This window comes from Elephas maximus, chromosome 6 (assembly GCF_024166365.1).
Source record: "Elephas maximus indicus isolate mEleMax1 chromosome 6, mEleMax1 primary haplotype, whole genome shotgun sequence".
Classification (NCBI taxonomy): Eukaryota; Metazoa; Chordata; class Mammalia; order Proboscidea; family Elephantidae; genus Elephas; species Elephas maximus.
In genome coordinates this window covers 67388722-67406151 of record NC_064824.1, presented here as the reverse complement: position 1 = coordinate 67406151, position 17430 = coordinate 67388722, and the positions used below count along the sequence as shown (strand labels likewise).

The 17430-nt window shown below is 38.8% G+C and overlaps 1 protein-coding gene across 2 annotated transcripts in view; it reads left to right on the top strand.

The window, feature by feature from the left end:
• LRP2 (LDL receptor related protein 2) overlaps window positions 1-17430 on the top strand; it is a 178220-nt gene that overhangs the window by 88829 nt on the left and 71961 nt on the right. For both annotated transcript variants that reach the window (XM_049887376.1, XM_049887375.1), the window contains exons 25-33: window positions 27-404; window positions 1560-1808; window positions 2379-2590; window positions 3098-3282; window positions 4278-4506; window positions 5628-5805; window positions 7110-7238; window positions 14907-15073; window positions 15919-16062. In XM_049887376.1, coding sequence (XP_049743333.1) covers window positions 27-404; window positions 1560-1808; window positions 2379-2590; window positions 3098-3282; window positions 4278-4506; window positions 5628-5805; window positions 7110-7238; window positions 14907-15073; window positions 15919-16062 — 1871 coding nt within the window. The remainder of the gene's footprint in view (window positions 1-26; window positions 405-1559; window positions 1809-2378; window positions 2591-3097; window positions 3283-4277; window positions 4507-5627; window positions 5806-7109; window positions 7239-14906; window positions 15074-15918; window positions 16063-17430) is intronic.

Below are 17430 nucleotides of genomic sequence, written 5' to 3'. Positions count from 1 at the left end.
CATTTTTTCAAATGCTTTTCTCCCAGCAACCAGGCCTCCTGGTATGTGCCACTCAGATGAATTTCAGTGCCAAGCAGATGGTGTCTGCATCCCGGACAGCTGGGAGTGTGATGGGCATCCAGACTGCATCCATGGATCTGATGAGCACCTTGGCTGCCTCCCCAAGACCTGCCCTCCAACTCATTTCCTCTGTGACAATGGAAACTGTGTCTTCAAAACGTGGATCTGCGATGGGGACAATGACTGCAGGGATATGAGCGATGAGAGGGACTGCGCTACTGAGGCCTCTCATTGCCCCAGTTGGCAATGGCAGTGCCTCGGCCTTAGCGTCTGTGTGAATCTGAGCGCACTGTGTGATTCTACCCCTGACTGCCCCAACGGGGCAGACGAGTCTCCGGTTTGCAGTAAGTTTCTTGACCGCAGTTTATAGGCCATAAATTCGTTCTGAACAGTAGCCTGGTGGACATCATCAGCGTCAGAATCACTGTGTAGCTTTTTAGAAAGGCATTTTACTTCATTTTGAGTTCCAGTCTGCATAGGGTTAACTATAATTTGATTGAAATAAATCATCACTGGATAATATTTCTCATAAAATCCATTGCACTTGGTTATGTGTTTTCACTTCTTTTTATGCCATTGTTTGGAAAAATGAGACTAAGTGATGTCATTAGATTGTTACATTAAATTTGATTTCCGCTTGTGATGTTCTCATACATTTTTCTAACTTCTAATTTCAATCAGAACTTGCCGCAAAGCAAATGAAGTCTGGTGATTTGTGTTTGCTGTGATTGCAAATGCTGTGATTGGCATGTAATCCTAACTACTGTCATTTCTTTCTTTCCTTTTTAATCAATGCCCATTCTCAGATGAACCTAAGCCAGGTATGGTTGTGAAGTGTTGTCATTTCATATGTTTTGTGTTTGTGTAGGAAATGTCCTAATCATTTTGACTTGCTTTTCTTTCTAGTGCATGATCTATATTATGACTCCTATAAGTAAGTGAGAGCACACATGGAAATGGAGGGCATTTGTATCCCCAGGCATATGTAGATTCAGCCATTGCCATTTTGGCCCTGAAAGTAAGGAATGATGGTGTATTAGTGGATCGGTGCCCTCTAATGTTCCAGTTAACCTTTCCCCTTCCATTTATTAACGTCTATAGATCTTCTAATCCTTTCTCTTAAATGTCAACGTCCTGTCTTCATTTCTGTGTAGGTAGAAGAACGGCAGAAGAGGCAAGTGGGAAGCAATTTAGGTCTATTTGCATCTTTATGAATGATAATTGTGTTTCTTGATGTCAATTTTTCCCCAAGGGTCTCTCATTGCACTAAGTAGTTATAAGAGGGTTGTAGTGCAGAAGATGGTGTAAGTCCAGTGGATGTGAAGAATAGTAAATTCTCAGGCAAATCAGAGCAGACACTGAATTGCCTGTGGAACTCTTCCAAGAGGGCATTACATTGGAGGTGGAATGAGACTGTGTAGCAAATATCACTTGAGTGTGAATCAAAGAAACAAAGATCCCTGAATTTTTCCCTTTGTGATTTTCTTCCTTTATTCTAGACCAGCTGAGCTGCTCAGAGAATAATGCTGGTTGTACTCACGAGTGTATTCAGGGGCCTTTTGGCGCTGAATGCCTTTGTCCAGTGGGATTCCTGCTTGGCAACGATTCTAGGACCTGTGAGGACATCAATGAATGTGATTTTCCAGGCTTTTGTAGCCAGCACTGTCACAATATGAGAGGTGCTTTCCGGTGCTGGTGTGATGCAGGCTACGTATTAGAAGGTGATGGGAGAACTTGCAGAGCTCAAGGTAATGACTGAAAGTGAACTAACTCCAGCCAGTTTAACAGCACATCCAAGAACTTAATATCATATGTCATATGCAGACATTTGACAATGTTGACTAGGAGTCAGATGGAGTTCTGGACAGGTTACATAACCTAACCTTCCTAAGCCTCAATTTCTTGTGAGGATTAAATGAGGTAATATACAAAAAAATCTTAGCTATGGGTTTGGGGAAATAGAAGTTAAAATATGCAGGTGGAAGGTGATTATTCTAATTATTTAAAATAGCATCTAAATGTTTTTTTTTTAATTATTTAAAAATAATTTTTATAGGCTCCATAACTATGAATTGAATACTCTGGTGGTGCAGTGGTTAAGAGCTACAGCAGTTTGAATCCACCAGCTGCTCCTTGGTAACCCTATGGGACAGTTTTACTCTGTTGCTGAGTTAGAATTGACTCAACAACAATGTTTTTTTTTTTAATGTTAATATATCTTTCTTTTGTTATCAAAAGTATTGCATAAAATATTTAAGAGATGCTTTGTGTTTTCATCCAAAATCATTGCCATTTTTGCATTTTTTTTTCTTGGACAGCACTTGACAGTCTGTTGCTATTGGTGGCAAGTCAGAACCTAATCGTGGCTGACAATATCACTTCCCAGATCCACAATATCTATCCACTGGTCCAAAATGGTTCTCACATCGTAGCTGTTGATTTTGATTCAATCAGTGGCCGTATCTTTTGGTCTGATGTAACTCAGGATAGAATCTGGAGTGCATTTCAAAATGGAACAGACAGAAAAGTAGTAAGTACATCTCTCCTGACTGGTTTTCCTATCTTGGGTCTATTTGCTGTAATTTATCATAATTCCCTATTATTATAATTCACTGTAATTCACCAGTAATAGAGGCCCTCTTTTCTGGATAGCTCTCAGATTCCCCTCTGGATGTTGCACCTAAGAGGCCTGGATGTTCATAGCTCCTAGTCTATGGCTATTTTGGGTAAGAGTGTGGTTGCTGAAGGCAAACCTACGAGTCTGAAGTCCAGGCCATGTAATGGAGAACCTTCACAATGTCTCTGAGGTCCCTTCTGTAAAGCTTTCTAGTGGATGAGAGCATTTAAGTATGTTTCTTAAGGCACGTCTTAGAGCTTTCATTTTTTGACCCTTGATTTTTTTTTGGCACTTGGTCAATAAGGAAAATACTACTGTTTACATGGTGGTTTGTTAGCTCTATAGGACAAATTAGATGCTTTGTTCATATAATTTCCATGTATATATTCATTTATTCACTTTATTTCCTTTTCTCTTTAGGTACTTGACAGTGGCATCACCATGACTGAAAGTATTGCGATAGATTGGGTAGGTCGTAATCTATACTGGACAGACTCCGCTCTGGAAACAATTCTAGCCTCTAAAATGGATGGGAGCTACAGGACTGTGCTGATCAGTAAAAATATAACAAATCCAAGAGGACTAGCATTAGATCCCAGAATTGAGTAAGACTTTTTTGACTTTGTTTTAAAATGTTTCCTTGACATGGTAATAATGGGAGAAAAAACAACATGATGCGGCTGAGATACATGCTGCAAAATTTAAAATAGGACTTTGTTTAAACATCTTTATAGGAATGGTAACCAGACAATTGGCTATTGCTATGCCTCCTTTATCTAAAATAGTCTTCATAAAGTAAATAAGAGCAATTGTTTGTGTACTTTATCTTAAGAATACATTGATTTATTAGCTTGGTGGTACAATTATTAAAGTGATTTTTGTAGAATTATATAATTAAGTTTCTAATTAATTCAGCAATATCCCATGGATGGATCAGTTTGAATTTACATAGATCCTATAACTTAGATTGTATTCTTCAGGATGGTGAATTAGGCCAGTTATTTCAGGTAGTCCCCGACTTATGATGGGGCTCTGCTCTGATGACTCTGTGAGTTGGTTTTGACTTAAGTCGAATACCTCTTTTTTTTTTTTTCAGTTTTCATTATCACTGTCTTTTGTTACCAGTATCTTTATAAATCCGATCTTTATTTGTCTTTGGGGGTTGGCATGAGTATGATAACATCAGCAAATTACACACTGCAACACTGTATGCAGTACATCTTACTAATGATAATATGTACAAAAACTCAAATACTTCTTAGGTTGGGGACTGCCTGTATTCAATGTGATGCTGAATTTCTGGGTATCGCAAGGTATTACTCCTCAGTTTAATTTATGATGAATCCCTGTTGATGACTGTTACCTGAAACATGACAGGGTAGACAAACAAGGATGGATGGCTTTTTCTAAATCAACTATTTGTGGAATGTACACAAACATGAATTGGCATTGAGACCACATGTTTTATGAACATTATAAAAACACCCAGATAACTAGTGATTGCATTATGATTACAATTTGTGACACTCGGATGAAGTAATAAACATTGTATTTAAATGAAATATGTGTCCTCCAATGGGTAACTAGTTTCTTTTCACAGTGACCATCTATTGTTCTGGTCTGACTGGGGTCATCACCCTCGTATTGAGCGAGCCAGCATGGATGGCAGTATGCGCACTGTCATTGTCCAGGACAAGATATACTGGCCCAATGGCTTAACCATTGATTATTCCAATAGACTGATCTATTTCACGGATGCTTATCTTGATTACATAGACTTTTGTGATTACAATGGACATCATCGGAGGCAGGTGATAGCCAGCGATTTGGTAAGTTGGTAGTAAGAAAACGAAAATCACAATAGTCGTTTTGTAGAAAGCAGGTGGAGTGCCAAGAAGAAATTAATATAACTTTTGAAATGTCGATGTAAAATATTGTCCAGTGAGGGGTAACCCATCCTTTATTACCAGAAGTAATAATAGTTCATCTCCAGAAAGGATTAATTGCTCTTGTGATTTTGTTGAGCTGTAGATGTGAATCTGTTGCGTCTATATCTTTAAACTCATGTTAACCAATTCAATTACATTTAAATTTCTCAATTAAATCATAGCCTACCATGTAGTTCATATTTTTATTCAAAGAATTTATTTTCACAAGTTGAACAGGCAAATGCAATGAAACGTGTTATTGACTTCTATTTAAGATTGCCATTGTTTATAGTCCATGTGACTTAAAGAGCCCATAGGAGGGCATCCTTACTTTAGGAAATATGTGTCTAAGCTGTACTAGATTGATGAGACTCTGAGTAGCAGAACAAGATGGTAGAAACAGCATCTGATCAGGAGTGGTGATAATGTGTGTAGAGGATGAGGAAACTATAAATAGGTGCTCCAGGTAAGTTATCTTACTTTCTGTTTTCATTTGTAAAATGGATGTGCAGTGTAATTACTAGAGCAAAAATGTATTAGCTGGGTAAATCAAACCAAACCCATCTCTGTTGATTCCAACTCATAGCGACCCAATAGGATGGAGTAGAACTGCCCCATAGGGTATCAAAGGAGCAGCTGGTGGATTTGCTCTTTTGGTTAGCAGCCATAGCTGTTAACTACCATACCACCACGGCTCCAAGTTAGTTGGTCACGCATACCCATTGCCGTCGAGTCGATTCTGACCCACAGCAATCTTATAGGACACAGTAGAATTCCCCCATAGCATTTCCAAGGAGCGCCTGGTGGATTTGAACTCTCACCTTTTGGTTAGCAGCCATAGCTCTTAACCACTGCACCACCAGGGTTTCCATTAGTTGGGTAGTGGGTTATAGATCAAGTGATGTATTTTTTATCTTGTCTCTGTACCTTTATTAAATAAGCAAATACTAAAGAAAAACATTTTATTGGGCAGGCATCCTTTTAATTCTAGGCGAGGTCTCATTGTTCTTTCTGCTTCACAGATTCTGCAGCATCCCCATGGCATAACTCTCTTTGAAGATTCCGTGTACTGGAGTAACCGCTACAGTCATCAGGTTATGCAAGCCAACAAGTGGCATGGGAGGAACCAATCAGTCGTAATTTATAATATCCACCAGCCCCTTGGAATTGCTGCAGTCCATCCTGTGAAACAACCGCCTAGTAAGTGATACAGAAAGACATCTTGCCCATCAGTATCTTGAAAAACATGCAAAATGCACACTGTTGCAGACCCTTTTGTTTGAGCAATAAATTTTCCTTTTTTCTTTACTAAACACCCCCATCTATGCTTTCCCCATTCCTGACATTTCCATTTCTTTTATTTACCATGGAAAACTCAAACCTTGTATGTAACAACAGCATATCAAAATGGAGTCATTTTATTCGTCAGTTTCCTCTTTGACCTTTCCCTGAGACTGTTTCCCCAGCTTTCAAGAGTATAGACCAGATAGTCCCTTAGATCCTCTTATTTCTACCAACTTGCATTCTATGGCACCATTACCCTATAGGTCCTCTGCTGTGGCCATTCCAAGTCATCCTAGGGTGTGTACTGGCTAGGGGATTTAAAAACCTGGCCTTGGTAGTGTTCTTTTTTGTGGGAAGAAGGAATAAGTCATTTAATTTTTACTTAATCTTCTTTCCCCAAAAGCTCCAATGGCCCTGCTACCTCCTGACTTCTCCCCCTACTCTCACCATGTTGGACTTCATTAAGCTGCAGCAACTAGCATACTTCCCACCTCTGAACATTTGTACTAGTTCTTCCCTCTGCCAGGCACATTTCTTCTCCAGATCTTTGCATCAGTTGCTTTTCCATATCATTTAGTATTCTTCTCAAATGTCACTTGTTGGGGGACCCTCCTTGACCACCATATCTAAAATAGCTTCCACCACCCTCAGTTCTTTTGCTCTTAACTCTCACCTCTCACCTCTCACCAGAGATACAAAGGTGCCATCAGTAACAAGTAAAACATTATTATCTAGAAGTAGGTTTGTCAAGGTCACTTAGCAAAGACACAACTTGGTTTCATTTAATGCAAAAGAAAATTGATCCCTTTTAGGTCAAGGGGAAACCCTGGTGGCGTAGTGATCAGCAGTTCAAATCCACCAGGCGCTCCTTGGAAACTCTATGGGGCAGCTCTACTCTGTCCTATAGGGTCACTATGAGTCGGAATCGACTTGACGGCACTGGATTTTTGTTAGGTCAAGGAAGGTCCAGATTACTCAGTGGCTGTTTGTTCATAATCCGTTATGGACTGGAATGATCAGTGATGTTGGGCAAATAACTCTTCCCCTTTTATTCTTCTTATGAGTTTTATGTTGAAAGCATGACCCTAGGGAAGGTAAGGTAGTTTAGGGAAGAAAAGAGAGGTAACTATAGTACTTGTATTTCTAAATATTGCATGTGTCAGGGAGGTCAATAACAGCATGACTCCATTAACCAATGCTTTCTTCTCTTCTTCTTACAGGTGTAAATCCATGTGCCTCTTCCCCTTGCACCCATCTATGCCTGCTTTCTTCGCAGGGGCCAAATTTTTACTCCTGTATGTGTTCTTCAGGATGGCTTCTCTCTCATGATTCTGTGAATTGCTTGAGAGGTACAGTATGCCCTTTAAGTGCCATCCTGAACATGTAGCTTGTCTTAGTTTGTACAAAGCAGTGAGCCTCTAAACTCACCTGGTGACTGAGCCAATGCTGTGTTCTCTTTGACTCAGTAGGTATCTAGGTAGTACATGTTATATGGAGTGGTTTAATTGAGCACCTTGGTTGTTACGTGTGCATGTGACTAAACATTATTTAACTTTATATTTTGCCTCACCTCGTTACAGTTAGACATTTCTGTCAAACGATGATAATAAGAAGTTCCAAGTACTGCATTTCATAAGTCAAGTTTCATTTTTCAGGCCCATTATCTCATTTTTATTCTTGTAACCTGTGTCAGTGGTGAGTGTTCTAGCTAGGTCTTCTGATTCTAACTTCAGTGTCTTTACTATTACTATCTGATACTTTGTGTGAAATTTTCATCTCATCCTAGAGATATTTTACTGGGTCAATTGAAGGGTATTTTGAGAATATACTAAGAAAGGAGGGAAAAGATGTATGTACTTCAAGTATAATAAACTCTTTAAAAATCATTCACCATTGCTAGGTTTCTTTACTTTTTCAGAAAGAGGAGTGAAAGTGTTTAGATACTGATAAAAATGGCTGTAAACCCTTAAAATTAAAATTTTAATAATAAAATATTCCTAATCTCGATGAGAGAAAATTAGTTTCCAAATGGAAAATATATTCTGAATCCAGGAAATGTGTGGTGTTAACAGATTATGCAGATGTAGGTTTACTGAAAATCAAGTCCTGTCAGTATGTGATATTTTGCAATGATACTTTCATGATGAAAGATTTTAATTACTGGTATTGCTTACAAAGGGATTGGAATTTGCCATTTTTCTTCAGACTCTTATTATGCACCTAATCCTTGTTGATGTTGTTTAATTTACTTTGTCTTCAGAATCTTTCAGCAGAAGATTAAACTGGGGTATAGACATTTTAGATACAAAGCATTCTTTCACCACAGAAATACTATTGAACTGTGCATTGGGGATTGGTGTAATCAATATTACTACGCTGATGATGACTGATAAATGTTAATTCTGGATAGTACCTTTTGTCTCACAAATAACTCCACCAGTGTTTTTCCTATGGAACGACTTTACCAAGGTAGAACTTTCTGCATATCTCTCAATTGGTTTCTGAGTACCAGTTGGGTAAATGCGCGCCCAATATACGTTAAGTAAGTTGCACATTTTTTTTGACTAGAAGCTTAGAAGACTTGCTTACATTAACAGATGAAAATATTTTACTATTATATATACATCCAATAGCTATTAAAATAGTGTTTACTAAGTGCCTAGAATATTCTATGTGATAGTGTTAAGTGAAAAAGCATATACTGTCTAATATCAGTCATGTAAAATCTTGCATTTGAACACAGAAGAGGAGACTATGTGGGCAACTCCTGTGTGGAGAAGAGATGAGAGGGCAGAGGGGGTCAGAAGTTGGTCAAATGGACATGAAAATAGAGAGTGGAGGGAAGGAGTGTGCTGTCTCATTAGAGGGAGAGCAACTAGGAGTATATAGGAAGGTGTATGTAAGTTTTTGTATGAGAGATTGACTTGGTTTGTAAACTTTCACTTAAAGCATAATAAAAATTAAGAAAAAAAATTACCTTAGGTAAAGGGAAGGACACACACAATATAGGGGAAGTCAGCACAACTGGACTAAATCAAAAGCTAAGAAGTTTCCTGAATACAGCCACTTTGAGGGATAATGTAGCAGGGGTGGTGGTCTGGGGACTGTGGTTTCAGGGGACTTGTAGGTCGATTGGCATAACAAAGTTAAGAAAACATTCTGTATCCCATTTTGGTGAATGGTGTCTGGGGTCTTAAAAAGTAGCAAGTGGCCATCTAAGATGCATCAATTGTTCTCAACCCACCTGGTGCAATGGAGAGTGAAGAACACCAAAGACACAAGGAAAATTTGAGCCCAAGGGACAGAAAGGGCCACATAAACCAGGGACTCCATCAACCTGAGAACACAACAGAGCGTTCCTGATGGAGCAGGAGAGAAGTAGGGTGCAGAACTCAAATTCTAGTAAAAAGACTAGACTTAATGGTCTGACTGAGACTGGAGGGACTGCAGAAGACACACCCCCTGGACTGTCCCAAAGCTAGCTCTTCAGACAAAGATTAGACTGGACTATAAGACATAAAATGATACTTGTGAAGAGTGTTCTTCTTCTTAGCTCAAGTACATACATGAAACTAAATGGGCAGCTCCGGTCCTGAGACTATATGAGAAGGCAGAGAGGGACAGGAGCTGGTTGAATGGACACTGGAAATACAAGTTGGAAAGGAGGAGTGTGCTATCACATAGGGTCACATAACAACGTGTGTATAAATCTTTGTATGAGAAACTATCTTGAACTGTAAACTTTGAAAGCACGAAGCACACACACACACACAGACAAAATCATGCATTTAAAAATCTGCAAGAAAACGCATATAAATACCAATACTGGTTACAGTTGGATAGAGAAATTTATGGGACATTTCTATTTTTTAATAATTTTCTGTTATACAGTTTTAAAATGAAAGCTTTCTCTAGATGAAATATTCTTTCATTCTCTAAAAACTGTGTTGCTGCAGTGCCAAAAACCAGAATACAGCCCTTGTAATAAATAACCTCAAATCCAAGATAAGTTTCTGATGTAGACTGAGGACCACAGGTGATTGTTTCAGCGACCCCAATACCCTTGGAAAGGTCGATCGCTTTGCGCAGGGTATGACTTAAAGTCATAAAGTCACTTCTCCTTTTTTCTTTCCAATATAGCACTTCTATCATTCATTAAAAAAGTATGGTTAAGAGCTGGCTGCTAACCAAAAGGTTAACAGTTCAAAGTAACAACATTTCAACCATTTTTACATGTACAATTTAGTGATATTATTACATTCACCATGTTGTATAATGGTCACCACTATTTCCTTCTAAATATTTTTATTGCCCTTAAGCATTATTCCCTCCACCCCATTTCCTTGTCTCACCTGCCCCTGCTAATCACTAATGAACTTCGGTATCTCTCTTCTTTTGTGTGATCTGAGTATTTCTAATAAGTGAGCTCGTGCAATATTTAACTTTCCCTTTTTTTTCCTGTGTAGTATTTTCAAGGTTCACATATGTCAGAGTAGGTATCAGAACTTCATTTCTCTTTATGCTACATCTAGCTATGCCACAGGAAAACCTGGTGATGTAGTGGTTAAGTACTACTGCTGCTAACCAAAAGGTCAGCAATTCGAATCTGCCAGGTGCTCCTTGGAAACTCTACCCGGCCGCTCTACTCTTTCCTATAGGGTCGCTATGAGTTGGAATCTACTCAATGGCAGTGGGTTTGGTTTTTGGGGTGCTATGCCACCTGTTCTCTCAGCGCTCCCCTGGCTTCAGCCTTCACCCTGGCTCTCACACTTCTAGCCAGTGCAACAATAACCACTGGTCAGTTTCTGATAGTGTTCATTGGTGGCAAACTCTCCCTCCCCAAATGCCCGGATGTGCATCCTAGGAAGGAGGCATCAACAAGGAGAACCTAGAACAGGGTCGCGTGTGAAGAAAGAGCTCCTTGAGGAATCAAGGAGGCCCTCATTTGATGATTGAGAAATGCAAAGCTTTCAGGCCCTAAAGGTCTTGGCTCATAATTCCTCCAGTTAGGCAGAAGTTACCTACCTATGTAAGAGAGCAGTATCAAGTTTTGCATGAGCAAAACTTGAAACATCCCTGTAAAATTGAGAATTTATAATGTATAATCAATAGGTAATTAAATCAGTAATTTCAAACTGAATATTGCTTTTATTTTTGTTGCTGCAGTTAAATTAGTTGAGTAGCAATTTGATATTCAATAAGTAGTGCCTACCCTGTATAACTTTGGTGAAATTGTTTAATTTCTTTCAGTCTCATTTGCACACAGGATTATGAGGCTTAGTTGTTGCTGTTGTTGTTAGGTGCCATTGAGTCTTCAAGGTGACATCTTTGCTCTTCAACACTTTGAAGAGGCCCTTTGCAGCAGATTTACCCAATGCAATGCGTCTTATGATTTCTTGACTGCTGCTTCCATGGCTGCTGATTGTGGATCCAAGTAAAATGAGATCCTTGACAACTTCAATCTTTTCTCCGTTTATCATGTTGTTGCTCATTGGTCCAGTTGTGAGGATTTTTGTTTTCTTTATGTTGAGGTAGAATCCATACTGAAGGCTGTGGTCTTTGATCTTCATTAGTAAGTGCTTCAAGTCCCCTTTGCTTTCAGCAAGCAAAGTTGTGTTATCTGCATAGTGCAGGCTGTTAATGAGTCTTCCTCCAATCCTGATGCCTCATTCTTCTTCATATAGTCCAGCTTCTTGTATTATTTGCTCAGCATACAGATTGAATAGATATGGTGAAAGGATACAACCCTGACACACACCTTTCCTGACTTTAAACCAATCAGTATCCCCTTGTTCTGTCTGAACAACTGCCTCTTGATCCATGTACAGGTTCCTCATGAGCACAGTTAAGTGTTCTGGAATTCCCATTCTTCTCAATGTTTTCCATGATTTGTTATGGTGCACACAGTCAAATGCCTTTGCATAGTCAATAAAACACAGGTAAACATCCTTCTAGTATTCTCTGCTTTCAGCCGGGATCCATCCGACATCAGCAATGATATCCCTGGTTCCACGTCCTCTTCTGAAACCGGCCTGAATTTCTGGCAGTTCCCTGTCGATATACTGCTGGAGCTGTTTTTGAATGATCTTCAGCAAAATTTTGCTTGCATGTGATATTAATGATATTTTTCTATAATTTCCACATTTGGTTGGATCACCTTCCTTGGGAATAGGCCTAAATATGGATCTCTTCCAGTCAGTTGGCCAGGAAGCTGTTTTCCATATTTTTTTCAGCATAGATGAGTGAGTACCTCCAGTGCTGCATTTGTTTGTTGAAACATCTCAATTGATATTCCATCAATTCCTGGAGCCTTGTTTTTCACCAGTGCCTTCAGAGCAGCTTGGACTTCTTCCTTCAGTACCATTGGTTCCTGATCATATGCCACCTCTTGAAATGGTTGAGTATCGACTAATTATTTTTGGTATAATGACCCTGTGTATTCCTTCCATCTTCTTTTGATGCTTCCTGTGTCGTTTAATATTTTCCCCATGGAATCCTGCACTACTGCAATTCGAGGCTTGAATTTTTTCTTTAGTTCTTTCAGCTTGAGAAACACCAAACGTGTTCTTCCCTTTTGTTTTTCCATCTCCAGCTCTCTGCACATGTCATTATAATACTTTACTTTGTCTTCTCGAGGTGCCCTTTGAAATCTTCTGTTCAGTTCTTTTGCTTCATCAATTCTTCCTTTTGCTTTATAGCTGCTTGAGGTTTGATAGCAAGTTTCAGAGTCTCCTCTGACATCCATCTTGGTCTTTTCTTTCTTTCCTATCTTTTCAATGACCTCTTGCTTTCTTCATGTTTGATGTCCTTGATGTCATTCCACAACTCCTGGTCTTTGGTCACTAGTGTTCAATGCATCAAATCTGTTCTTCAGATGGTCTCTAAATTCAGATGGGATGTACTCAAGGTCATATTTTGGCTCTTGTGGACTTGCTCTGATTTTCTTCAGTTTCAGCTTGAACTTGCATATGAGCAGTTGATGATCTGTTCCACAGTCAGCCCCTGGCCTTGTTCTGACTGATGATGTTGAACTTTTCCATCGTCTCTTTCCACAGATATAGTCGATTTGATTTCTGTGTGTTCTGTGTGGCCAGGTCCATCTGTATAGTCACTGTTTACGTTGGTGAAAGAACGTATTTGCAATGAAGAAGTCGTTGGTCTTGCAAAATTCTCTTTCAGTCTCCGGCATTGCTTCTGTCACCAAGGCCATATTTTCCAACTACTGATCCTTCTTCTTTGTTTCCAACTTTTCCATTCCAATTGCCAGTAATTATCAATACATCTTGATTGCATGTTCGATCAATTTCAGACTGCAGCAGCTGATAAAAATCTTCTATTTCTTTATCTTTGGCTCTAGTGGTTGGTGCATAAATTTGAATAATAGCCATATTAACCGGTCTTCCTTGTAGACGTATGGATATTATCCTATCACTGACAGCGTTGTACTTCAGGATAGATCTTGAAATGTTTTTTTTTGACGATGAATGCAACACCGTTCCTCTTCAAGTTGTCATTCCCAGCATAGTAAACTATATGATTGTCCAATTCAAAATGGCCAATACCAGTCCATTTCAGCTCACTAATGCCTAAGATATTGATGTTTGTGCATTCCATTTCATTTTTGATGATTTCCAATTTTCCTAGATTCATACTTCGTACATTCCAGGTTCTGATTATTAATGGATGTTTGCAGCTGTTTCTTCTCATTTTGAGTCATGGCACATCAGCAAATAAAGGTCCTGAAAGCTTTACTCCATCCACGTCATTAAGGTTGACTCTACCTTGAGGAGGCAGCTCTTCCCCAATCATCTTTTGAGTGCTTTCCATCCTGGGGGGCTCATCTTCCAGCACTATATCAGACAATGTTACTCTGCTATTCATAAGGTTTTCACTGGCTAATGCTTTTCAGAAGTGGACTGTCAGGTCCTTCTTCCTAGTGTATCTTAGTCTGGAAGCTCAGCTGAAACCTGTCCTCCATGGGTAACCCTGCTGGTATCTGAATACCAGTGGCGTAGCTTCCAGCATCACAGCAACACGCAAGCCCCCACAGTACAACAAATTGACAGACATGTGGGGGTTTAAGGGAGATAAATTTTGTGAAACAATATTTACCTGGTATATACATACATGTGTTTGTGTGCACTGGTGGTGCAGCAGTTCAAACTACCCAGCAGCTCCATGGGAGAAAGACCTGGCCTTCTGATGTGCTTCGAAACACTAGAGAGCAGCTCTACTCTGCTTGGTATGAGTCAGAATGGACTTGACAACAACAGTGAATAATTCTCGGTAAATGGGGACCATAGTTATGTTTAGCAGAAAGGCAGTGTGGAGCAGATGAGGGAGCAAGGACTCCTCCAGGTCTCATTTCCTTCAACTGGAAACAATTTAGTGGGAAACAATTTTGCAGGCTTGTTGTGAAGGACAAAATGATATACATTGTTGCACTGTGTAAAACATGAAGCATAGTTAATAGCCACAAAAATAACATCAAATTAAGTTGAAATTTGTGCTGAGTTATTTTTAAGTAATAGAAATGTCAGGAACAAGGAAAAATTAATGAGATGTGAGCATACAGAACAATAAATGAAAATAACCTTGTCGAGGATTTAAAAGATCTTTGATTATCAAAGTAATGAGAACACAATTATTCATCTCGTATTTTGTTTTAATAACACAAAACTCACATTCTAGTTTCTAGAATAAACTTTTCTCAGAGAGGGGGCTACACTAGTATAAAGATTAAATTATCTTTGAAAAAGGGAGAGTTTGCCAAGTGACCTATTAGTTTAAATAAGGTATTAGGGGATGTTGAAATTGTCTCAAGGGAGAGCAATGTACAGTTTAGAAGACACTATTTTCATATTCATTTATGTATCTATCCATTTAATAAGAGCCTTTGTATTATTGCTGCAATGGAATTTTTTCCTTATGATCTTAAGGATCCACTGCCTTCCATTTCTCTAAATGACTGAGAATAGTCAAATATAATTTTGATGGATGTTCTTCTGTTTTTACAGATGAAAAACCTTTCTTAATAACTGTAAGACAGCATGTAATTTTTGGGATCTCCCTTAATCCTGAGGAGAAGAGCAATGATGCTATGGTTCCAATAACAGGGCTACAGAACAGTTATGATGTTGACTTTGACGACGTGGAACAATTTATCTATTGGGTTGAGCATCCGGTAAGTTTTGAAAACCATTCAGAATGCATAAGTTGTTCTCAAAGAGCCTGATGGTACTGGTGTCTTATTACAGGAAAACTTTAGTAAAAGGGAAATGGCCCCGAAACTTATTCATTGAGATGTAAATGTGAGTTTGGCGTAGGACAAAGATCAGGAACCCCTTTAGCTAAATTTAAGCTATTGGGTATTATTTATTCATTCAGCAGGTATTTATTGAGTACCTACTGTTTGCTCTATATTGAACTGGCTGCTTCAGCTGCGGAATACATGCTAAGAAGTGGCAGCCACAAAGCTTGCTCTCCAGGAGTTTATAAGCTAGTAGAAGATATTAAGATTAGCGTAGAAAAAGATAACAATTCCAGCTAAAGCATTTGATGTGGCTACTGGGGCCTTCACCTAGAATCTTTGCCTCTAAGGTAAAAATGAGTACTCCTCTATTCCCTTTGGGCCCCTTTTCACAATCTGGGAGGACAGGGCAAAGAGAATACAAATGAGGAAGAAATGAAAAATATTTGTGTTTGGCGCTTGTCACCTCTGCCTAAGACATACCCCTGGCCTCCTCGCTCACACCTGTGGTATGGGGATTTATTTATTTTTTGTGGTCCTTATGCCTGTGGTAATTAAGAAGTGTCTCTGTAGCCAATATCACAGGTAGCCTGAATGGTAAGCCTTGCATATTCACACTGGTGGCATTACCATTATTCACAGTGAGCCTATCTGAAAATGGCACTGACAATTTGCTTGCCTTTTCCAGTGGCAGCTGGCAGTAGCTGCAATGAACAAAGGGGTTTCATTCAGAAGCCATGGCCTTGAAAGGGCTCACCTTCCGTTGTCTTTCTTTCAAGGGTGAAATTCACAGAGTGAAAACAGATGGCACCAACAGGATGGTATTTGCCCCTGCAACTATTGTGGGGTCTCCTGTAAGCTTGGCCTTAGATTGGATATCAAGAAACCTTTATTATACCAACCCAGCAACTCAGTCAATTGAGGTAATAGTTCCATAATACTACTTACACAAACACTGGTTTCTGATTCATGTAAAATGTATCCTCCTGAAATGCTTTCGTACGGAAAGTGGAAGAGGTGTTGATATTGACTATGTAAGTCTCTAAACCTAAGAAAAAAACACTTTAAAAATAAATTCTTGGGTCCTCTGTCCTATTTTGTTTCCTCTTGTTCCTAAAAAAGGATTTTTAGATGATTTACAAACATACTTTTTAAGGAATTCAGCATAAAGGGAAGACTATGGTCAGAGGAACATTTTTCGTATTTTCCTTATCTAATTTTTTTTTTTTTTTAATGTTCAATGCTTTTTCTAAACCAGATTCATAGGTTACCTCTGTTATTAGATGCAGGTCTTTCTGTGGCTCCAGTACAGTGAAACAGAAAGTTGAAACTTGATGCTAATTCCTTTGATACTATCCTTTTGAGATGAATGCTCTTTCTATTTTAATTCCCAGAAGAAATTCTAGATGGGGAGTAGGTATGAAATCACATGAAATAATTCAGAGGTAACTTGCTCCATTCTGGGACAAGGTTAAGATGATATAAGAGATTACTAATCCATAATTTTGAAAATGAAAATTCATAAAGGAAAGAGAGGGTTTTATAAGAGGGATGATTAGCAGGGTCTGCTCGACCCTCAGATAAGAAAATGAAATTTGTGACAATGGACAGCACTGTGTTTCTTCCACTCACAAGCTGTTTGACCTTGGACAAATTACTTAAATTCTCTGAGTCTCTGCTTCTTTGTCTATAAGATAGGGTTAGCAGCTCAGTAAGTAAAAGTACATCATAATGGTAAGGTACCCTATGAATTTCAGAGCCCTGTTGCCCTCAAATCATCAATGTATTTAGAATATCCATAAAGATCTATGAAGGTAATGATCCAAGGGTAAACTGCCCTTTTAGTGTTTTCATTGGTTTCCCCTTTAGTCATTTTCTAAGTAGTTTTGATATAAATTGTAAGTGACTGTTTCAGATAAATGTTAGATTACTTAGAAAACTCGAATGGAGTTCACTTATCTGTACAACAAATCATTCAGCATAGGAGAAATTCATATTTAATTTCAACTTGAAAATAGAAGCATTGAAGAAATTGTTTTCCACTAGGGGTAGCTGTGTGCCCATTCACTAAAAGAAATTTTATAATGGAAAAGTGAAGAACGGCTGAGTGAGAGAGAGCTAGATGTATTCCAGAAAGCAAGGAAAGGAATTTTCCTTGAATCAAAGAGCACTTAGGCCTAGGAAAAGGTGAGAAAAATTGTAGCAGAGAGAGGCAAACTGAAAAGGGAAAAATTGTTTTATTCCAAGCAGGACTAACAAAACAGGACGGGAAAAATACAGAAGAGAGAGGA